Source organism: Phyllobates terribilis, unplaced genomic scaffold (assembly GCF_046119375.1).
Source record: "Phyllobates terribilis strain yellow unplaced genomic scaffold, ASM4611937v1 Scaffold_2__4_contigs__length_985480577, whole genome shotgun sequence".
Lineage (NCBI taxonomy): Eukaryota > Metazoa > Chordata > Amphibia > Anura > Dendrobatidae > Phyllobates > Phyllobates terribilis.
Genome location: NW_027362762.1, coordinates 389,800,870 through 389,825,837, shown reverse-complemented (window position 1 = coordinate 389,825,837; position 24,968 = coordinate 389,800,870). Strand labels below are relative to the sequence as shown.

Genomic DNA, 24,968 nt, shown 5'->3' with positions numbered 1-24,968 from the left:
AAGGGATAATAAGAAAAAATGGACCACAAAGTATGTAACGCAATTTCTCCTGAGTACACCAATACCCCATATGTGGTTGAAAACTACTTTTGAGGCACAGTGGAAAGCTCAGAAGGGAAGGAGTGCCATATTGGGTTTAAAATTTTGGAATGGTTTGAGAGTGCCATGTCACACTGGCAGAGCCCCTGAAGAGTCAGAACAGCAGAACCCCACACCCACCCCAAAAGTGACTTCATTATACAAACTACACCTTGCAATGAATTCATCTAGGTGTTCAGTTAACATATTGATACCACATGTTCCTCACAGAATTTTATACCATTGGGTGGCGAGGAAAGAATAATTACATTCTTACCACTAAAATTTTGTTCTAGACTCAAGTTTTAAATTTTTATAAGGGCTAATAGGTCCATCTTTTCCTATTAGCCCTCTTTGATAAAATAGCATCCAAGATCCAATGTAAAACTGAAATCAGTCCTAGTCAAGCGTAAGGACGGGCAGCAGACTGAAGAAATCCAGCTCATGAGACTTTTGTTTCTCAACGGACAAAAGAGCTGTATGGCTGTGTGTCCACGATGCGTTTTTTAAGCGTTTCCGCAGCGGCAAAAACGCTGCAGCAACGCTTAAAAAAACGCATGGTAGAATGCCTGCCATGTTCCCCAATGATAATCCGCATGTGCTGTGCACATGCTGCGGAAATTTCCGCTGCGGATTATCATTGCGGAAAAAAACGCAGCACTACCAATTATTTTGAGGAAGAGCAGCGTTTTCACCGCCATTGACTTGCATTAGAACGCATGTATCCACTTCACTAGATAAGCACATGCGGAATACATGAGTTCAATGTGCGGATGGTACCCGGGTCTAGAGGAGAGGAGACTCTCCTCCGGACCCGGGTACCACAGAAACTGTAAAAAAAAAAAAAAAAAAAAAAAGAAGAATAAAATAAATATATACTTACCTTCTGGCGGCCCCCGATGTGCTCGTCCTCTCATGCCGGCAGATCGCGATGGACTGGAGGACCTGCGCTGACATCATAGTCATGTGACGAGTCACACGATGCTGACGTCGGCAGGTCCTTCAGTGTACCGCAATCTGCCAGCAGCCGGGACGGTGAAGCAAGACTCCTGGGGGGGCCATCGGAAGGTAAGTATATATTTATTTTTTTATTTTTAACCATTCTTTGAGGTCACAGTATATAAATCCATGCCTTTTGCATGGATTTATATAGTGTGACCAAGTCGACAAGCACTTTCCAAGTGATGCTAAAATCGCTTGGAAAGCGCTTGTCAACAAGCATGCGGAAATGCATGTGAAGAACGCTTCACATCCGCATGTACGTGGCAGGAAAACGCATGTACAATTCGCATGCGTTTTTTCTGCCCGGGGAGATACAGAAACGCTCAGGAAAAATCCGGAGCATTTCTGCATCATGGGCACATAGCCTATCACACGTACCTCAGTTGGACGGGAGCAGGGATGTGATATATGAAGAAATATATCTTTGCCATGCTGATCACAATTAAGAAGTGAGGACATTGAAGCTGGAAATGACCCTCAGCGACGAGATGTATTTCTTAACATATCATAGCCTTGCCTCCAGCAGACAGAGGTATGTATGATACAGCTCTTCTATCAGTTGAGACACAGGTCTTGGGAGCTGTATGAATTCAATAAGCAGCCTGACATGACATATGATTAGGACAGGCTGAAGTTGGAAATATATCACAGGTGCCATTTTATCACATTCTTGGAGAACACCTTTAAGGTCTTCTTTGGCAACATTTTTTAATGTTATATATTTACATCATTAAGGTGGCAGCACATGGTCTACGTTTCTTTCCTAGCGATGAAATGTAGAAATTTTCTTTACAACAGGTGCCAGGACATAGACACAACCCTTGAATTCTTGAGTTGAATTTTTTTTTTTTTATTAACATTAGATTTATTACTTATTTATTACATATGACTCACATTCTTCATTTTGAAGGACTCCTCTTCTACTCTTTCTACAGCTAAAATATTTTCAATTGGAATACTGCAAAGTGGGTGATCACCTGGAAGAAACAACGTTTCTATCATTAATACAGTACACCAGCACTCACTACTTATTACCTAAACAAATTAACACAACATCTCTTAAGCAATGTACTCCTTTTTATTTTATAATATGTTATACTCTTTAGGCCTCATTCAGACATCTGTGAATCAAGTACATGTTCTATCCGTATTTTTCACTGATAGAATACGTCCCCATTATAGTCATATGTCTTTTTACATGTGCGAGTTTTTTTGTGGAGCAAGTGGTACACAAAAAAAAAAAGAGACATGCCTATTTTTGATCTGAGTCCAGGATCAAAATTGCCTATACAAGTCTATGGGGTCCATGAAAAATCACTGACAGCCTACATTATTATCCGTGTGTAATCCATGTGCAGTCCATATTTAATATTGCATTGCGTTGGAGAAGTTGAGCAATTTTATTTTTTTCACAACAGAAAATCACGGAAGAAACATCAATGATAAAAACTGAAACACTAACAGAACCTGAACAGAAATCGTACCTTTTTTTTGGGTTGTTTTTTTTTGGGGTTGTTTGAAAAAATAAATAAATTTAACATAAAAAATTTCTTGAATGTCTAGTAAAGTACAGTTTATATCTTTATTGCAGAGCATACACTAGAGATTTTAGAAGGCTGAAAAGATTGGTTTCGACAACTTTCTGCTGACCTTTGGCACCTTTTTGTGACATGAATGAGTGTTACAAATGCCCACCAATGACATATATCCATGAACTAGTTGAACTTTTAGGATATGTGTAGCTGAAAATTCTGATATGTTTTTACCATTCATTCATATGGATGAAAGTTGCAGCAAAACCCTAAAAGAATTGAAGTGGTGCAGATTTACTGAATTTTTTGGATTATAAAACGCACTTTTTTCCCCCCAAATTTGGGAGGAAAAAGGGGGTGCGTCTTATAATGCGAACTTACGGTATTTTACCTGTGGGACGGTGTCGGATCGGGGTCCCAGATACAGGAGGTTGGTGGCGGCTGCGGCGGTAGTGGGGCGATGCTGCGGGCCCCATCCTCAGAAGAAGTGTCGCTGATTCAAGGCGGTGGTGGTGGCGGCGGTAGCGGGGCGATGCTGTGTCTCTCAAGTTCTCGATCTGCGCATGATCCGGCGGCCATTTTACCAAAGCACAGCGCAGGGCTATGTACGGGATAGGGAATCTCGCCTCCGCTCACCGAAGACTTCTGAGGACCACCACTTGGGCCGCAGAATCGCCCCGTTACCGCCGCCACCACCACTACCGTCTTGAATCAGCGACACTTCTTCTGAGGACGGGGCCTGCAGCCTCACCCCACTACCACTGCCTTGAATCAGCGACACAGCTTCTGAAGACGGGGACCGACTCCTGCCGCAGCCGCCTCCAATCGCTGGTATGTGTGACCCCCTTCTCCACCACCGCTGCCCCCTAGGTAAAAAGGATTATAAGGCGAACCATTTTATTTTTTAAAAAAACATATTTTCCTATTTTGCACCCCAAAATTTGGGGTGCGTCTTATAATCCGGTGCGTCTCATAATCCGCAAAATATGGTAAATCTGAAAAATAAGCAATGTGTGAATGAGACTTCAGGATTCTCATTCACTTTGCTGGGACTAGGAAATCCTTCAGGATTTCTGACAAATCTGAGCAGGAAAAAAAATCACAACGTGTGTGCAGACCCCTACAATGACAGATCTTCTAGTTTCATGCAGTATGACAGATTTTCATCTCATTGATGGAAACCCAGACAAATCACAATAGAGACTGACCAATCATAAACACGTAGGTAAAAAAACAGCTGTCTAAAACAGGGTTCCCCAACTCCAGTCCTCAAGGCCCACCAACAGGTCATGTTTTCAGGATTTCCTTAGTATTGCACAGGCAACAATTCCATCATCTGTGCAATACTAGGTATAGCCAGGTTAAGACCAAAAGATGTGGGGAGCAAACACATTGAGGGTTTAACAGGATTCTGTAAAAGTGAATAACAAGTTTTATTAAAAAAATGTTTAAAATAAACAGAATTTAAAGACTCTAGATACAAGTGAGTGAAAAGGGTTTTAAGCTAAGCAGCAATAGTTTAGAAAACACAATTAAGGTTTCACTTCAAAAAAGAAATCTTCGCATGAGTTACCTTTGCCTTTCTGGTATGTAAACTCATGGTTAGTTAGTCGAAACCATCGCTTCTTGAAATTTTTCATACCAAAACGCTTCCTCCCTTGAGCTCTTTTGATCATAAATCTATGTGAAGGTTACAAAAATAAATCTTTTTAATATTAAGTGGGGCAACAGGTAAAAAGAGAACATCAAATCATGAAACCATTACTTCATATCTTAATGCTTGTATATTTCTAAATATATCACAAGAAATAGCTAAGAGAAAATTTGAAAGCCTTAACATTTAAATACCAGCAACTAAGCAGCAAATAGTGAAGTAATAGTCAATCCATGACAACCCCTAAAAATGGATTTTTAAGTCTGCGAAGTCTGTTTTAATCCAGACAGAGGAGTATAAAAAAAAAAAAGTGAAGCTTAGTACAGAAGGATTTTCCAGGATTTCTTAATTAATGACTTAAAAATACTCCTAAACCTAAAAAGAAAACATATCACAATATCTCTTTAGACAGTAGTTTGACATTCAGCACTTAAAGTGAATCTTTCAGCAGGTTTTTGCTAGCTCATCTGAGAGCAGCATAACGTAGGCAAAGAGAAGCTGAATTCAACGATGTATCACTTAGATTACTGGGTGCAGCCGTTCTGATACAATCAGAGCTTTCAGATTTAGGTTAAGTGCCCACGTAACGTTTTTGCGGCGTTTTTACGGCTGCGAAAACGCTTGTAAAACAGTCTGCCATGCAAAGCAATGTGAATTCGGATGTGCTGTGTACATGATGCGCTAATTAGCGCGCCGAATTCGCATTGCGTTGCAAAACGCAGCATGACCATTTCTACCGCGATTACGCTGCAAATTTGCGGCCATTGAGGAACATTGAAACGCAGCAAACCCGCAGGTATATGTGGATTTGCTGCGTTTCAATTAAATTCAATGGTCGCGAATTTGCAGCGTAATCGCGGTGCGTGTGGTACCCGGGATGAAGAGGAGACTACTCTTCATCCCGGCTACCACGCGGTGAAAAAAAGAAATAAAAAGTTAAAAATAAACAAAACCTGTATACTCACCTCTCCGGCGGCCCCCGGTCTGCTCCCGGCCACGTCCTCTCTGCTTGGCGTCCCACAGTGTACTGTCAGGACCTGCGGTGACGTCATTTAGTCACCTGATGTTCACGCGACCGCTGACGTCGGCAGTCAGGTGATGGTTGCGTGACCATCAGCTGACTAAATGACGTCACCGCAGGTCCTGACAGTACACTGCGGGACGACGAAGAGAGAGGATCGCCGCCGGGAGGAGACTGGGGGCCGCCGGAGAGGTGAATATACAGGGTTTTTTTTGTTTTTTTTTAACGTTTTAATTTTTTTTTTTTTTTACTATAGATGCTGCATTTAAAGCATCAGTTGTTCACACATTATAAATCCATGCCGGTTGCATGGATTTATATTGTGTGACCAACTTGTCAAGCACTTTTCCAAGTGATGCTCAAAATCGCTTGGAAAACTGCTTGAAAAAACGCATGCGAAAATGCATGTAAAAACGCTGAAAAAACGCTTCTCTCTGGCAGAAAAAACGCATGTAAATCTGCATGCGTTTTTTTCTGCCAGAGAGGCAAAAACGCTCTGCATCAAATCTGCTACGTGGGCACATAGCCTTAGAATGAAACAGAGCTGAGAAAGCAAACCCCGCCCACACCAGGATCTTCATGTACAAAGTCCATAGACAGCGAGGGGCTTAGTTGTTGACTAGTCCAGCAATGTTAATCTCTTAGTGATAAATCCTTCACAGTTAGTAAATAACAGTGGGCACTTTGACAAGTGACACATCCCTGAATTCAGTGTTTCAGCCTCTATCTCCTGCTGTCTTCAGATTACATAGCATAAACCTGCTGACAGATTCCCTTTAAAAGTACATTTCCACAATTTAGCAAATATAGTTCTTTAGTCTCCTTCCTAAATGAGTCTCCATTTCTGTAGGTTTTTTTTTTGTTTACATGTACAACCATCTTACCAATTTCTTTCCTAACAGACCAATACAATTTTAAATTGGTGTGTATAAAAGGACAATTTGGATGATAAAATTATATCAGTCTGTGTGCCAAGTGGAAATAAAAACCATTCAACTCATCTTGGTCCTAAGGATCCTGCATTACAGCAGTGCAGCCTGATATCGTGTTATCATCCAAATTGGTCAACTATCCCGGAGGTAATCATCCCAAAGCCACGAGGCAGCAGCAGCTGATATCTTCAGGTGTTCATAGGAGTTGTGCCTGCACACAACCTGCTCAGGTGAACACCTTCTTTTTACTTTCTTTGTACCTAAAAGGGTACATTGGTCTTGTGCGCTTTTGTTCCCTTACAGGTTTTCTACCAAAAGACCAATTGATCTGACTGAAATCTTTCTCATCTGCCAAAAAAATGATCTGATGACCATAAAAAACATCGGTAATCAAAATGATTTTAGCTAGTAAACAACTTCTGAAAGACACCTCCATTATCGGGAACACAATATTTTTCTGATGATCTTAACATATCCTTTGGGTGTAAACTCCCAACTAACCTAAATACAAACCAGGCAAAATCAAAATTGACGTTTCCATTGCAATATAGTTGGCCTTACCCAGCAAGGGCTAACATGGATATAACCCCTAAGAGTAATGTATATACAATCTATTTTCACAGGTGACTTAAACAGGACAATAGGTATAGTTAAAAATAATAAATGCAATGGCAGCGATATATTGTAGCTAACCATGTCCTGTAGTAAATAGCACAACGCGCGCAGGATATATGATACCGGCACAGCTTGGTCTAGAAATGATTAGCTACTGGCAGATTATTTCCAATGATTATGCTGGTGTCTAGTTCCAGTTAGATATCCTCTGATATGCAATGTTCGATGATTCAAAATAGACTAGGCAAGTATGGGAGCAACCGGGCCGATAGCAATTCCCCCATTGTCATCCACAGCATTTCAGGCTTGAGTCCCGAGTAGGTAGTATGTGACGTCACAGTTCTTGTAGAGAATGGGACAAGATCAACATTAAGTCTGTCCTCCAACGTGTTTCAAAGATGCCTGCTCTTCTTTCTCAGTAGGAGGAAGAGAAGGTATCTTTAAAAAGTGTTGGAGGATAGACTTGGTGAGGTTCTTATAATACTATGTACAAGTACTGTGATGTCAACAGTAAAGGAGTTGCTACTGGCCGTGGCACTCCCATACTTACTAAGTCCAACTTGGATCATCAAGCATTGCACATTGGAGAATATCTAACTGGAACTACATACCGACACAATCACTGGAAGTAATCTGCCAAGAGCGGAACACTTTTAGACCGAGACCTCTTATTAGGCTAGTTGGGTTGGTATCATGTCTTCCGCGTAGTGCTACCTATTCACTGCAGGACATTGCTTGATGGTATCGCTAGTTCCCATATATTGCTGGCAGTGCATGTATTGTTTTTAACTATATCTACTGCCTGGTTATAGTTACCTGTGCAAAATAGATTATATACACATCCCGAATAACCTGGTTAATATGTAACTATTGCTTACTGAATACTAGTTCATCTTGTCTGATGGGGTTACATAATCAAAACGAGGTCTAATAAATTCTAGAGCAAAGAAAATACATGCCGGTTTCCCATAGTATCAAACTAAATCTAAGCAATCATTTTTTCATGTTTAAGTTAGAGAAGGAAAGATCTGATGTAATTACTATATGCAATAAACACAGTATTGCTTCTGGAGTAGAAAAGATGATTGGGTTTAATCTTACCCTTCTTTAAGAAGAATAGGTTGCTCTATGCTCTTGTGATCTCTCCTTCCCGAGGAGGATATCAGGTCCAGGAACTAAACAAGCAGGAATATGAGTTAATGACAAAGAAAATTGGTGAATGATGTGAATACAAACAAGCCAATGTTTATAAATGGAACTGTATGTGGCCTGTGTGTCCATGAACCAAGATCATATTGCATGAATGTATTCTGGGCATGCCTCGTCCCCTGATACATGGCATCTGACAATTAAGACACGTGGCTCTACTTGCATCAACTTCATTTACAGGTAGCAAGTGAATCTAGTAGTAAACCACTAATGCTTACACTGTACACAATGCCATCATGTAATATTATTAGTATCGTCATTTTAATGAAAACCAACATCAGACTGATATAAATATATATTAGTGAGCCAGAAATGCTACCAGCTGCTTATAGTAAAGGCCGGAAAATGGAAAGATACAGCTGGCCCTCTATTGTTGGCAAATATAATATCTGCACTCATTCATAATTTGGATTAGAATACTGTCATTTAGAAGCCTTTTTCAATGATTTATTTCCAGATCCTGTTTTTTTAGATGATTTTGTCTAGCCAAACCACTGTAAAGGGGGGGGGGGACAGGATCAGCCACCTAGCTGTTAAACGGGGTTTTATGTGCCAACAACTCAGAGAATCTAACAAGTGTGTGTTTAGCCTTCAAAATAGTCAACAGGTGCATGGACATTTAAAAAACTTTCCTAGGCAGCTATGCAATCCAAGAAAAACCTAAGAAACTCACATTCTTCACAGCATCTCCATATTTCTGCTCATTAAAGTGGTCATAAAATGCAGCCATGTAGGTCTCTTTGAAACTTGCCTGTAAAAAAAGACAAGTAAAGAGGTTATACCAGCTATTTAATATCTTAATGGTAAGGAAAATTACACCAAAGCGGTTATCTAGTCTTTTGTAAAAATAGATTTGGTCACTCTATAATGAAAAGTCTTGCTACTTTGTAATAAACCTGAGTTTAATCCCTCTGTTTATATGCAAGAAGTCAGAGCTATCAGCTGTGCATATGGCATTTACCTACAACTTGTATGGTGCCCAATTTTGTTTAATAAGGGTAAAACTCAACTCTATGCATCCAATTACAAGCAATATGTATCCATTGTGAGAACGATTTTGACAAGCAAACTACACTGCTCAAAAAAATAAAGGGAACACTTAAACAACAGAATATAACTCCAAGTAAATCAAACTTCTTTGAAATCAAACTGTCCACTTTGGAAGCAACACTGATTGACAATCAATTTCACATGCTGTTGTGCAAATGGAATAGACAATAGATGGAAATTATTGGCAATTATCAAGACACACTCAATAAAGGAGTGGTTCTGCAGATGGGGACCACAGACCATATCTCAGTACCAATGCATTCTGGCTGATGTTTTGGTCACTTTTGAATGTTGGTTGCGCTTTCACACTCGTGGTAGCATGAGACGGACTCTACAACCCACAGAAGTTGCTCAGGTAGTGCAGCTCATCCAGGATGGCACATCAATGCGAGCTGTGGCAAGAAGGTTTGCTGTGTCTGTCAGCGTAGTGTCCAGAGGCTGGAGGCGCTACAACCCAGCAGCAGGACCGCTACCTCCACCTTTGTGCAAGGAGGAACAGGAGGAGAACTGCCAGAGCCCTGCAAAATGACCTCCAGCAGGCCACAAATGTGCATGTGTTTGCACAAACGGTTAGAAACCGACTCCATGAGGGTGGTATGAGGGCCCAACATCCACAGATGGGGGTTGTGCTCACAGCCCAACACGGTGCGGGACGCTTGGCATTTGCCATAGAACACCAGGATTGGCAAAGTCGCCACTGGCGCACTGTGCTCTTCACAGATGAAAGCAGGTTCACACTGAGCACATGTGACAGACGTAACAGAGTCTGGAGGCGCCGTGGAGAGCGATCTGCTGCCTGCAACATCCTTCAGCATGACCGGTTTGTTAGTGGGTCAGTAATCGTGTGGGGTGACATTTCTTTGGAGGGCCGCACAGCCCTCCATGTGCTCGCCAGAGGTAGCCTGACTGCCATTAGGTACTGAGATGAGATCCTCAGACCCCTTGTGAGACCATATGCTGGTGCGGTTGGCCCTGGGTTCCTCCTAATGCAGGACAATGCCAGACCTCATGTGGCTGGAGTGTGTCAGCAGTTCCTGCAAGATGAAGGCACTGAAGCTATGGACTGGCCCGCCCGTTCCCCAGACCTGAATCCGATTGAGCACCTCTGGGACATCATGTCTCGCTCCATCCACAAACGTCACGTTGCACCACAGCCTGTCCAGGAGTTGGCGGATGCTTTAGTCCAGGTCTGGGAGGAGATCCCACAGGAGACCATCCGCAACCTCATCAGGAGCATGCCAAGGAGTTGTAGGGAGGTCATACAGGCATGTAGAGGCCACACACAATACTGAGCCTCATTCTGACTTGTTTTAAGGACATTACATCAAAGTTGGATCAGACTGTAGTGTGTTTTTCCACTTTAATTTTGGGGGAGACTCCAAATCCAGGCCTCCATTGGCTAATAAATTTGATTTCCATTGATAATTTTTGTGTGATTTTGTTGTCAGCACATTCAACTTTGTACAGAACAAAGCATTCAATGAGAATATTTCATTCATTCAGATCAAGGATGTGTTATTTGAGCGTTCCCTATATTTTTTTGAGCAGTGTATAAAAGGAGTTGTCCAATTTAGAAAACGCACTTTTATACACCCTGGTAGGAAATTCTGAGCTAATAGAGTTGGGTTCCATGTTTAGGATCTTCTCTCTTGGCCAGAGATGAGAGCAGTTACAAAAAGCATCTAACACGCCAAAAGATTTGTTCTCTCTTGCATCACACACGAAGCTCATGGATTCAAATGGAAACTGTTAAGCTTCATGATGGGGAATGGAAAATGAACACTTTCTGCCAAGTTTCCTGCAAATTACAGCTGATAGCTGGGAATCCTGATCTAGGGACTTTTAGTAGTAGATATTGTCCATAGAGAAGAACTCCTTAAAAGTAAATAGGTGCCAAAAATCTAATTTCCATCACAGTGAAAATCAATTACTTGTAATTTAAAGAGACACTCGGTAAACAATGCTTCCTTGATGAAGGATCTCTCTGCATACTAGGAAACGACAGGTTATCACATAATACTATAAACTTCTTAACTGTACTAATGAATATTATGATGACTACAATATTTCCGAACCAAAATTAGAGATTGAATCAGCTAAGGAACGTCTTCTACATAAAAGCTTTGGCATTACAGGTGGTAAAGTGTAAGGACTAGTTCTGCAGCTTCTCATCTACTGAGTGCAAGAAAATCAATCATTCATGCTTAGCTATATACAGCACTGCCTGAAATAAATCCTCACTGTCTCAATGAAATATTAATTTTCAGTTCTTAGACTTCAGTTTGGATTAATAGAAACTGAATCTGTGAAAGAGTAAATGCTGTTAATTACAGAGGAAAATATAGATATTTCCTGTTCCTCACACTCTCAACCCATCCTTAAAAGAAGAGGAGCATGGAAAAGATGCCAAAGATTGATTCTGTTGCACAATTGCCAGTACCATGCCCTTGGATAACACATGTAGTGCTTTGAGGACAATCAGATGCTCTCTCCTTAGTAAAAGCAGCATAAATAATGACTATTAGGAAAGAGCTGTTAAAATAAACTGTGGCGACTCATTCTCCATAGAATGAAACAACGCCTCAAGAGTAGAAGATTAATGTTGAGGGTGATATTGTAGTGAGCTAGTGATAAACAAGCTAACCACAAAGAAATGACGTACTAAAAAACTTACAAATACATCAATAAATCAAATAAATGTTCATTATTGGCAAGACCAAGTATTCAACTGCGTAATAATATGCCTATAAACAAACCATATCGGTGGTCAGGAAGCCCAGTCCTCAATTTACTATGGTGATCATCTCGTGAAAACACAAATCTCATCCAGAGAAACAAAAATATTGGTGAAATCTACAGTTTTTCATGTACGTTTGTTGGTTTTATCTTCAGGTGTTCACAGTTGAAATACTTACAGATTTTGACTTCGATAAGCTGCCTAATGTCTGGATAGTCTTGGAGATGAGGGTCAAAGTTCTAGAAGTCTGTGGGTCCTGCGTGAAACAGTTAAAGTCATTGATTGCAATTTAAACACTACAAAGGGCTACATTTACCACAGAGCTATGGTTTCTGCCACTGGGAAATCCACAAGCTTTCAGTTTCTAGCACACACTTTGTAATAATATAAACATGCAAAGGCCATAAACTATCGCAATACAGGCTGGTATAAAATTGCTAAAAAACCTCATGTTAAATGCAATGGGACAAGAAAAAAAATGTAGATACAAAAGTAGACATATAATTCACTGTCTAATCCAATTGGCACAATTAGAAGTCATTTTAAAACGTAGCTTTTAATATTTCATTTAAAATAGAATATTTAGAAAATAAGTCATCAATGATCTCCCAGTCCCTAGGATATTCACCACTTATTCCTATTGTTTTGCTAACTGGTCAATTAATACATATTCCTAATGTGAGTAATAGGTTATATATTGTATTAATACTTGGTATTAAATAACCTATACCACACTAAAGACCAAAGATGACGCAATCATCCATATATTGAATATCTAATCAGGAATTTGGTTCACTGCTGGTTAAATTCTTTAGAACCTAATTGACAGCTGTCATTGATAACATTGGTAACAAGTATTGTTCTAGTACAAAAGCCATGAACCAGGCTAAGATAGCCAAGGTGGTTAGTACATTAACCACTAATGGATACATTAAGGAATTGTATTTCCTACTACTATAATAATATAGGAATTAGCAACTGAATTCATCAATATAGTCCTAAATTGATAGCCTTAGGAACAACAGAGATATCTGTCAAAGTAGTAGTCCTAAAATAATAGTTCTAGCTCTGCAGTTCCTATGGCTATTATTTTAGAACTACACTAACTTTGTGAATGAAGCAGCAGTGATTGTTTTTTCATTGTGAACCGTGTGGATCTCTCATATTCATTTGCAATACGCTATAGTCGGATATCTCCAATTATAGCATTAGTTCATAGTCATGCCCTCCTAATGTAACGCTCATGAGCAGCTGCTGCACAATGTCTCCTTCATTAAGACTGATTCATGATGTACCGACACAACCATATGGTCATAAGCGAACGCTAATATGTGTATATTAACAAGTCGATTATTGTAATGCAACTGAGAACTAAATAAACCAACAAATATGTCCAGACATGACGGCTCAGACTGAATCATCTACCAAACCTCTTCCACAGGCCCCTGAAATATATTTCTCTATCTATAGATAGATATAGATATGTAGATATATACAGTACATAAACATACATGTACACACGTACATATATACATACAGTACAGACCAAACGTTTGGACACACCATCTCATTTAAAGATTTTTTCTGTATTTTCATGACTATGAAAATTGTACATTCACACTGAAGGCATCAAAACTATGAATTAACACATGTGGAATTATATACTTAACAAAAAAGTGTGAAACAACTGAAAATATGTCTTATATTCTAGGTTCTTCAAAGTAGCCACCTTTTGCTTTGATGACTGCTTTGCACTGTGTGGCGCCTCTATGCTCAGGAATGAGGATTGTGGCCATTAGTTGATGGGAATGTCCCTTTACTTAAAGGGGTATTCCCATCTCCAAGATCCCAATATGTACTAGGTGTAATAATAATAATAATAATATTAGCAAATACCTCAAATTACAGAAATTTAGTATAGTTTTTCTGATTCGCTATGTCTCTTTCCTCTTGTGCAGGCATTGCAGGACCTTAGGTATCCATGGTCATGACCACTGATACAGTGACAGCTAGTTAGCTAGTTGCTAGTGGTCGTAATCATGGATACCCAAGGTCCTGCAATGCCTGCACAAGAGGAAAGAGACAGAGAATCTGAAAAACTATACTACATTTCTAATTGGAGGTATTTGTTAATATTATTATTATTACACCTACTACATATTGGGATAGGATCTTGGATATTGGAATACCCCTTTAAAACTATTTTGGTTCGTAATCAACCTATTGCAAATTCATTTGTTTAAATACTCTTGTACAGTAGCTGATTCTGTATTAAGGTAATATACGGTAATCAATATATTAGAATGCAAAAATAATGACCAGTACAATAAATGGGATTTTTTTTCTTACCAACGTCTAAAACTAGAAGTCGTTGGCCCAAATTCATTATGGAGTTTGTGACTTTTGGCCTCTTTAATGCCAGAACTGGGGAACGAACGAACGTGGCAAAGCTCACCAGTCAACTTAATCATAATTTGCTCCACAAAAGTTTCATAAATTGTGCCATAGAAGTACCCCAGTACCTGATTGAATAACATTTCTGGCAGAGGCACCTCTTAATAAATTTGGCGCATCTCACTCCAGCGCACTTTTCATTAATACTGGCGTACAAAATCCCAGCCTTAATGAATGGGGACCATAGTGTTTATAGAGAAAAGTAACATGTCACAAATAATAAAAGGAGATATTTCATAGGACATGCTTTAAAGCAACCTGCAAAGGACTAGATGGTAAATGTAAAAATATATGTACATCAGACTGTTTTCCTAAAGGCTGTCACATTAAACATGAAGTCTGGCACAGCATGTGCCTTGTGCACTGCAGGAGTTGCTTTCAATCAGTTCTCTGACACTTTGCTGAAGCTAACAAGGGTCTTTCAAGGCACTTACTGGGTGGTGAGGACTGAGCTGGAAAAGGTTAGGAGACAGGATGGCAGGTGCAAAGAACCGCAGGAAAATGAAGCTGCTCACAGCGGTATATCTTACATCAGGGTCGTCTGAGACAAAAAGAACATACAAACAGTTAAAAAAAAAAAATGACTCGCTGAATTTATAGGAAAAAAAGACTAAATAACCACATTTTGCACTTTCATGTTAGTACCATAATACATCGAAAAATAAAATAACCTTCCAACTGATTTCAATAGAAAAACACGCCTAAAAAGCAAATGGCTGTTTATTTTCCATATTTTTTTCCAGTGTGGACAAAAATCATTGTGTCAATTCTATTTATTTTTTTACTGTAGAAAACGCTCCAAATTTGCCTGTTGAATCAACTGGAAGCAAAAAAAATGCCCCATATAGAATAACCTCAAGAAACTCGTGCATGTTTTTTTATGCTGTTTCTTTGTCAAGTGTCAAGAGTTTTCTGCTAAAAAAATCCACTTACAAAAAATCCAGTGAGCACATAACCTTAGACCTTATATTATGTATGTATATATACATGCATCTAAATCATTCTGCTAGTTTTCCATAGATAGGCAGACATGATAATTGTGTAAAGATGTTGTTGTAAGTTCTTAAATGGGTTCAATTGCAAAGTGCTTGTTAAAACAAGCAACTTCACAATTTACCCCTTATAAAAAAAAAATCCTTCCACTCTCAAGAATGGAGGAATTTTTAAATTGCTAGTTTAGAGTTAGTTACATAGGTTACGGGCCATTTTGCGGTGTCAGGATAGCCAGTTACCTAGGTAAGAAAGTGGGGCACTATGCTTTCATAACCTGCTCGCACCACTCTAAAGCTGGCCGAATTGCTGAATCTGACCAGCCTCAGTGACCCTGTGCTTCTCCCGTGCTGCACAGGCAAAGCTTGCCATGCTAGCAGGCTGGGAGAGCTCTCCATATACACCACAGGATTCATCACGCCACTAATCTGTGCTGAACAGTCTAGAGTACACCACCCCTGACAACCAGGAAGCTGGGAGGAAGAGGAGACGTGTGCTCCTGATGAGTTAGCATAAGAAAACCCCTTTACCATCTATCCATCTAAATAGCATAGACCAGCACACTGCTTGTCCACAGTAATGGTGTACAAGTAATGGTGTGGATTCCTTTAAGAATATTCCAAGAATTTATAAACCCTACCAGTTCAAACTTAAGCAAGGTTATTCATCTTCATTGGCAATTGCGAAATTTCAGAATTCACATAAAGGCTTTTTTCAAGCTGCAGTGTGTAGGATGAAACATCGCCATAGAATAAACTCACTTTAATTTAGGTTATCTGGAAGTGCTATTAAATTCTTGGATCCTATCTATCCATCCATTCAACCATCCCAGCCTCTGTTCATTGGGCTGGAAAGGGCTATAAACATATTTAGGGGTTTTGGTGGGTGGATGTTATTGCTGCTGTGTTGGCTCAAATTCATAAATGCTTTAGAAAATTGATTCCAAACAAGATAGCAGGTCATGTTCTGTCTATGGCTCAGAAGTTAGAGGCTTTTTATCACATTGGTGTTCTAAAAGCACAGACCAATTCTCTAGGTGTCTTCTTTGGTATTCACAACCCTTTCTCCTTATCTGCAAAGCATGCACAGCAAGATTTACATGCAGATCTTGGTAACTCAGTTTTGATAAGTCATATGCAAAAATTGTGGTGTTCATCGCAGGAATGATACTCCCATAATAGAAAAAGAGGTGAATTCTGAGTTGACTACTAATATTTGATACTCAAGTATTTTTATTTAAATAAAGGAATTTGTCATGGCTTTCCCATTTTGTGACTAACTTTTTTCTATAGATAATAATTCAATATGCTGAAAGGTTGAACAAGGAATCCCAGATACAACAAATGACTTAAAAAGAAGTATCTCCATCTCTTCCCATCTTCAAGGTCCTATCCCAATACATAGTAGGTGTAATAATAATATTACCAAATACCTCAAATTAGAAATTTAGTATAGTTTGAATTCGCTATGTTGCTTACCCCATGTGCAGGGTATCAGCAGTTATTTATAAAAAGATCTTTATTAAAACAAGAAAAAAATTCCTTTTAGGGGTTATCTCAACTCCTTAAATGGTTAAAACTGCAAAGTACTTGTAAAAACAAGCAACTTGCCAATTGACCGCTTAGTAAAAATCCTCTTCAGTCTCAAGTTTACTACTTGTTTCATAGGATACTGGCTCCGTCGGCAGTCTATAAGAGGTGTCTAATTTTCTAGCTAAAAGGAGTGCAATTGCAAGGTGTTTGCTGGACCCAGCCAGATTCAGTGCCCCTGCGCTGCTGCTATGCTACCTTTACTTGCATCATGGGAGAATGCACAGTTCAGACCAGCGACATGACCAGGCCATCAGTCCCGAACCGGCCAAACTTTAGTAGCGCACCACCCTCAGCAAGCCAAGAGGCAGAGGAGCGGTGTGATCTTAAAGAAAGATTAGACAACCCATTTAATACAGAAATTTTAATTTAAAAGTCTTATACACTTTAGATGTAAGTTGGCAGAACTCACGGATTTTGGCGGGACTGGACCGATCATTTGATGTATAAAGGGGGCTTCCCAACATAGACTGAGAAAGATTTGGAAAGTTGGAATTTCTATGCCCAATCATTTTGTTTTCATGGACGTTAAGCTGCTGTCAGAGGTATCTGGCAGCAACTGTTTCCTGTCCCTCTGTTGAAAACACACCAACACTCGTGTATGGGGGAGTCGGGAGAGATAGTTTTCGGTTTACTGAACATTCGTCTGACAGCTCATATTTAAGATCAGCTTAGAATATGGTAAACTTAAAGGGGTTTCTGAACCTATTTTTTTTGTTGCTTTTACATGGGCCTAAGAACTTAAAGGCAAGCAGTTGCTAACTACCTGCCTGTTGTGCCCGCCGAACTCCACTGGCTCAAAGCGGTCACTAACCGCTCCTGCCAGCAATTCTGTAGCTTCCAGTGATGTCATGTCAACAGAGCAGCTGCTTCTTTTTCGCTCTGCTCTATTGACTGGGTAGGACTGTGGATATTATGCTGATTAAACAGCCGGCTCCCCGCTGCATAACTGCAGGGATCCAGCTGTGACTCAGCACGACACTAGCAGTCTACTGGGCAGACAGGAAGAGGAAGAGCTGCTTTGTTGACATGAAGCAGCAGAATCGCCAGCAGGAGCGATCTGTGATCGCTTTGAGCTGGCGCCAGGGAAAACAGGCATAAAAAAGCCTGTACTCGCCTGTACTATACCTGCCTGTCAGTTCTTAACCCCATTAAAAAAAAAAGGATAACTCATTTACTTTATAGTCCCCAAAGACAGACTGCAGTACTGGGAGATTCTGATGTCATATTATATCTCAGTATAGAAGCTAGGTCTTGAAGGGGTTGTCCACTACTAGGACAACCCTTTTTTAAACTAAATGTTCGGCCCCGATGAAATAAAAACACCTATACTCACCTCCCGGCTCCGTTACAGCGGTGTTGGCACTCAAGGTCCCGGGGCTATGATGCGGTGGAATGACAAGTGATGCTCGGCGCCCAATCAGCGCTGACGTCACTGTTCCCACCTTCGAACAAACTGGACATGAAGCGGAAGCCAGGGCTGCAGCTGATCCCGGATTTCCTCTTCATGTTCAGTTTGTTCAAAGACGGAAACAGTGATGCCAGCGCTGATTGGGCACCTGGCTCATGTGTCATTCCACCGCATCACAGCTCCGGGACCGCACGAGTGCTGACACCGCTGGAACGGAGTCGGCATGGGAGGCGAGTACAGGCTTTTTTATTTTATTGCGGCTGAACATTTAGTTTAAGAAGGGGTTGTCCTAGTAGTGAACAACCCCTTTAAAGGGAATCTGACAGTAGGATCAACCCTTTTTCTTATATGTAATTTAGCTGTTAAAATATATTGGCTGGACGCTGATCTACATGGGAATCTGCCTTCAGAGCTTATTTTAAATAAAAGGGGTGTTACCAGTGCGAGACATGTAACTATCAAGTACATTACATATAAAAAAAAATGTAAACTTCTCTGGAATAAGGCATTAGATTGCGGATATCAAACTATCATTTTATTCAGCTTCCTATGACCTGCATGTCCATATAGACGGCTTAGGAGGGGTGATCCTACTGACAGATTCCCTTTAAATACAGTTTTACACATTCCAAGTGCAGACTAAGCCATTATGAAGTACATTTAATATGCTGCTATGCTCATTGGTTAATTTATAAAATTGTATTTTGCTAAATTTCTGCTTATGCTGTATGACCCATAGAGACTGCAGAAAGTCCAATTTTCCATTGAGAGAAATTTTAAATAGCTTGATGTGACTTGACAAGGAAACCGTATCTTGTGTGAGACCTAGTTGCAGGTCAATGCATGCGTTACCAAGAAAGAGGAACTTGACGAGTTAATGAACCCAATGTCTGCTACCAGCATGTGAAACGCCCAAGCTCTTTGGTTCCATTACAAAGACAACAATAATTTCTAGCGAGTCTGCACTTTAATACAGGCATATGATGAGGACGATTTAGAAGGAGCATATTTTCCATCAGCTGGGGAGGCTGTACAAGCAGCACACAAGGTTGTTATTTTGCCTTTCTCTTGATTTCACCACAAAGAATTTGCCTCGTAAGGTATAAACAAAGGCTGGACAGATTGAAGGACTGGATTTGTGCAGCCCAGCATGGAGAGTAACTGAGAAGGATTTTTATTCTACATCATGAACTACTTCAGTGGCTTTATTGGCATTCTGATAAGAACACTCAAAAAATGGATTGACAAGGGCTTGAAACCTCGCTCTTCTCAGAAACCTGGCAATGCGTGAATGTGGACCTGTCCTATATTAAGCTCTCACACTTATAGAGTGCAAAAACCCTGATAATCAATGCTAATGCTTCATTACATACTCGTAAAAAGAAAAAAAATCGTCCATGAGGTTAAAATATCAAGAAAAAGGATTAGAGATAATTCACTTATCTACTTACCTTGGAAACGCTTGGCAGCAGACTCTCTTAGAGAGAAGAAGATGTCACACATAACAGTCGGACAACTGACTCCTGATTTTGTGATGACATTAAAAATCTGGTCTACATAATTCTTCAAGTTTTCCTATTAAAAAATTACGGAAAAAATGTTGTTGACATAGAAATTCTGTCAGTCATAGAACCATAAACACAAGCATGCTTTCACCTGGTGAGAGGGGTTATAGATTATATTTGTCTTTTATTACAACAGCTATTGCACTCCTATACTTAAAGGGGTGGTGTGAAATACAAATTAATTTTCATCCTAAATGCCTGTCTATTTAATGCCATAATCTAATCTATTTTCTAAAATACTTTAATTAAAAAATCCTTATCATTCCCTCACTACACTATCTAACAGCTTTATTATTATTATTATTTTTTATTTTTTTTTAACACTTCTTTTGATAACACTTTTTTTTTTTTAAATCCCAGTGCATGCTGGGATGTCCAAACAAAGTGTCATCAGGGGAAGAGACTGAGGTCACTGCCGCAGCCTCTGCCCCCTCCCTGAAACAAAGCATTATCAGTGACCTGAGTTTCAGGGGTTGTGCTAGTCCCTGCTCTACCGAGCGTGCGTCAGTTGTCAATTCCAATGGATGCTCAGTAGATTCTTGGATCTAAGGGGTAACTTTTCTCCTTGTGGAGAGTGACATGCCTGGCATGTCAGTGTAAGGAGACATACGCAGTGCAATGCTCCGCTGGGAAATTAAAAATGCAAATTACCTTTTCAGAGAGGAGAGGACTTGAACTCTAGCGCCACCTACTGGAAGTAGCAACCCTAAAAGTCAATATTGACCCTTTAATGAGCCTTGTCGTATGACTTGGGATAAAAGCAAAACCAGAATCTTGGGACTGAGATTCAGATTTGGTTTTTATGCGAAGTCATGTGACAAGGCTCGTAATAGGGTCAATATTGACTTTTAGGATTGCTACTTCCAATAGGTGGCACGAGTTCAAGTTCTCTTCCTCTATGAAGAGTCGATATGCACAGTAACTGTGCACTCTCTTTCCGGCTCTAATCAGAAGTAACAAGCCTGCAAGAGAGGGCATTGTCAGTAGGCATTGTAAGAATATCAGTCGTGCAGAGACCAGTGCCGCTCCCACAAGTGTACTGGTCTTCTTACAACAAAAATAGTTCAAGACAGAACAAAAGACCAATTTTTATTTTTTGCCAAATTCATGAAAGGCGTGTGCCATTTTGAAGAATTTGGCACAAAAAACTGCAATATCACAAGACAAAAAAGGAAAGTGAACTTAACCGGTTCCCGACCGCCCACTGTAGATAAACGTCGGCGCTTGCCGGGCTCTGTGCAGCGCCGACGTTTAAAAACGGTGGGTGGTCTCTCAGTGCTCAGGACCCCCAGGGTCCTGCAAGCACTGCGATTCCGGTGCAGAGCGTTAGCTCTGACAGGGTACATCATCGGGACCTGATTAGATCAGGTCCCAGTGATGTTAACCCTTTGCTGTCTTCTATATGCTGTGATCTATAGTGATCGCGGCATATAGGAGACAGCAGGAAGAGAGGGGGTCGTCTTACTTACCTCCGAAGACCTCCGTTTCGTTTGAGGACCTGGGGTTGCTATGGCAGTTGGAAGTCACATGACCGCCTCCAGCTCTGCCATATATGGTGTCCTTCCTGTCTGGCTTCAGCCTGTATGTAGCTGATACCAGACAGGAGACTCTGACTGAAACAGTCAGGGAAGATCTCATGTAATGTAATATATGTCTATTACATTACATGAGATCAGTGATCAGAAAAATGAAAATTAATGTCCCATACAGGGACTAAGTAAAAATGTAAAAAAAATTTTTTAAACTATTAAAAAAAAAATCACAAAATAAATAAAAATAAATAAATAAAATATTAAACCAATAAATCCGTAAATTATTACAAAACCAAAAAAAGTACACATATTTGGTATCGCCGCGTCCGAAACAACCCGAGCTATAAAACTGTCACACTAATTAACTCCTTCTGTGCACACCGTAATAAAAATAAATAAAAAACAGAGCAAAAAAATATGCTTTTTCATCATATCGCCAAACAAAAAGTGGAAAAAAATGCGATCAAAAAGCAGAATAGAAATAAAAATGGTACCGCTGAAAACGTCATCTTGTTCCGCAAAAAAAAGCCGCCATACAGCTCCATCAGCCGAAAAATAAAAAAGTTATAGCGCTCAGAATAAAGCAATGCAAAAAAAATATTTTTTTTTCTATAAAATTGTTTTATTGTGTAAAAGCGCCAAAACATAAAAAAATACAGTAAGTGTAGTATCGCTGTAAACGTACTGACCCGAAGAATAACGCTGCCTGATCACTTTTACCACACGCAGAACGGCATAAAAAAAAACTCAAAAAACAATTCCTGAAGTGTTTGTTTTTGTTAACTTTACCTCCCAAAAAACGGAATAGAAAGCGATCAAAAAATGTCACGTGCCCAAAAATGGTTCCAATAAAAATGTCAACTCGTCCCGCAAAAAACAAGCAGTCACATGACTCTATCGGCCGAAATATGGAAAAATTATAGCTCTCAAAATATGGTGATGCAAAAACTAGATTTTGCAAAAAAAGCGTATTTTAGTGTGTGACAGCTGTCAGTCATAAAAACCCGATATAAATCTGGTATCTCTGTAATCGCACCGACCCGAAGAATAAAGTAATCTAATCAGTTATATCACACGAGGAACGGCATAAAAAATAAATAAAACAAATATTATTCACCTGCTACTGATTTGTTTATTATGTCTCCCAAAGATCCCAGTAAGGCTCTGCTCACATTTATCCTGTTCTCTGCGCTGAGCACTTACACCAGAGTTTCCGTGTAAATCTCTGAAATACGTGATTCAGCCAGAACCCATGATGGAAGATTCCCTGTAATGAGGCAGATATAGGCCACTGTGGATGCCGTCTAGCCTGGGATCCCACGGTGTCATTTGTTTTAGGCGTGCATAAAAGTGCGGTTGGCCACAGTTTTGTGCACTTCTGAAAAAAAGGACACCACTAAACAGAGGCCAGACGGAGTCCAGAGTAACTCTGCTGCCTCATTACAGTGAATGGATCCCGCAGGGGTTTCATCTGAATTACATCACTTGGAAAATTAGATGGAAACCCCGATGTAAGTGCTCAGCCTAGAGCGCCGGATAAATGTTACGTAAAATGTTCCCAATAAAAGCTTCAACTCAGTCCTCAAAAAAAGCTAGTCCCCACTCAGGTCCATCATCTGTTAAAAATATAAGGGACTTCCAAGTTACTGGTAGCAGAAAGGCTCTGGAAAAGCAAAATGGTCCTTGCCCCCCAAAAGAAATTCAGAAAATTTTGTGCTCCCAAATCCAAATTCCTATTCTACAATAATTTGTTCTCCAATTGTCAAATATCGCTCCTTCCCCCTCAAATCTCACCGTATGGCTAAGTGGTACGATACAGCCACATATGGGGTATTGACACTTTTAGAAGAAATTGTGTGACACATTTCGGCACCATTTTTACCCATTGCCCTGTGTGAAAATGTAAAATCTGAGGGTAAAACATTTTTTTGTGGTAAAAATATAATTATGCTTTTTTCACTGCCCAATGGTATAAATTTAAAAATTAAAAAATGCTCACTACTTCCCTAGATGAATTCCTTGAGAGGTGTAGTTTACAAAATGGGGTCACTTGTGGGGGTTTCTGCTGTTTTGGCATGTCAGGGACTCTTCAAATGTGACATGGTGTCTGCTGCCTATCCCAGCCAACATAGCGCTTCTTTCTCTTCCGAACCCTGCCGTACACCAAAGCAGTGGTTTTCCCCCACATATGGGGTATCGGCGTACTCAGGAGAAATTGTACAACAAATTTCATGGTGCAATTTATCCTGTTACCATTATGATAATGCAAAATTAGGGAATGAAAAACATTTTTTATGGGAAAAATGTGAAAATTTTATTTTTACGGCTCAATATTATAAACTTCTGTGAAGCAGCTGGGGGTGCAAGGTGCTCACCACACATCTAGATAAGTTCCCTAAGGGGTCTAGTTTCCAAAATGGTGGCACTTGTGGGGGGTTTCCGCTGTTTAGGCACATTAGGGGCTCCCCAAATGTGACATGGCGTCCGCTAATTATTCAAACAAATTTTACATTCAAAAAGTCAAATGGCGCTCCTTCCCTTTCAAACCTTGCCATGTGCCCAAACAGTAATTTGCCTCCACATATGGGGTATCGGCGTGTTCAGGAGAAATTGCACAACAAATTTCGTGGTGCAATTTATCCTGTTACCCTTATGATAATACAAAATTAAGGGATGAAAAACGGTTTTGTGGGAAAAATGTGAAAATTTTATTTTTACAGCTCAATATTATAAACTTCTGTGAAGCACCTTGGGGTTCAAGGTGCTCACCACACATCTAGATAAGTTCCCTAAGGGGTCTAGTTTCCAAAATGGTGTCACTTGTGGGGGGTTTCCACTGTTTAGGCACATCAGGAGCTCTCCAAACGCAACATGGCGTCCGCTAATTATTCAGACAAATTTTACATTCAAAAAGTCTAATGGCGCTCCTTCCCTTCCGAACCCTGCCGTGCGCCCAAACAGTGGTTTTCCCTCACATATGGGGTATCAGCACGCTCAAGAGAAATTGCACAAAAAAATTTGGGGTCCATTTTTTCATGTTACCCCTGTGAAAATAAAAAAATTGGGTCTAAAGTAACATTTTTGTGAAAAAAGTTAAATGTTAATTTTTTTCTTCCACATTCCAAAAATTCCTGTGAAGCACCTGAAGGGTTAATAAAGTTCTTGAATGTGGTTTTGAGCACCTTGAGGGGTGCAGTTTTTAGAATGGTGTCACTTTTGGGTATTTTCTGTCATAAAGACCCCTCAAAGTGACTTCAAATATGATGTGGTCCCTAAAAAAATGTTTTTGTAAATTTTGTTGGAAAAATGAGAAATCGCTGGTCAACTTTTAACCCTTATAGCTCCCTAACAAAAAAAAATTTGGGTTCCAAAATTGTGCTGATGTAAAGTAGACATGTGGGAAATGTTATTTATTAACTATTTTGTGTGACATATCTCTCTGATTTAAGGGCATGAAAATTCAAAGTTTGAAAATTGCAAAATTTTCAAAATTTTCGCCAAATTTCCGATTTTTTCACAAATAAACGCAAGTGATATCGAAGAAATTTTACCACTATCATGAAGTACAATATGTCACGAAAAAACAATCTCAGAATC

At 39.9% G+C, this 24,968-nt stretch overlaps 1 protein-coding gene across 2 annotated transcripts in view; it reads right to left on the bottom strand.

Moving 5' to 3' along the window:
• The window catches only part of RASA3 (RAS p21 protein activator 3), a 230,725-nt gene that overhangs the window by 13,017 nt on the left and 192,740 nt on the right, over positions 1-24,968 (bottom strand). For both annotated transcript variants that reach the window (XM_073664847.1, XM_073664846.1), the window contains exons 14-20: positions 19,726-19,849; positions 14,719-14,825; positions 12,009-12,086; positions 8,717-8,794; positions 7,936-8,009; positions 4,186-4,292; positions 1,975-2,057 (exon numbers count right to left, since the gene is read on the bottom strand). In XM_073664847.1, the coding sequence (XP_073520948.1) occupies positions 1,975-2,057; positions 4,186-4,292; positions 7,936-8,009; positions 8,717-8,794; positions 12,009-12,086; positions 14,719-14,825; positions 19,726-19,849 (651 nt within the window). The remainder of the gene's footprint in view (positions 1-1,974; positions 2,058-4,185; positions 4,293-7,935; positions 8,010-8,716; positions 8,795-12,008; positions 12,087-14,718; positions 14,826-19,725; positions 19,850-24,968) is intronic.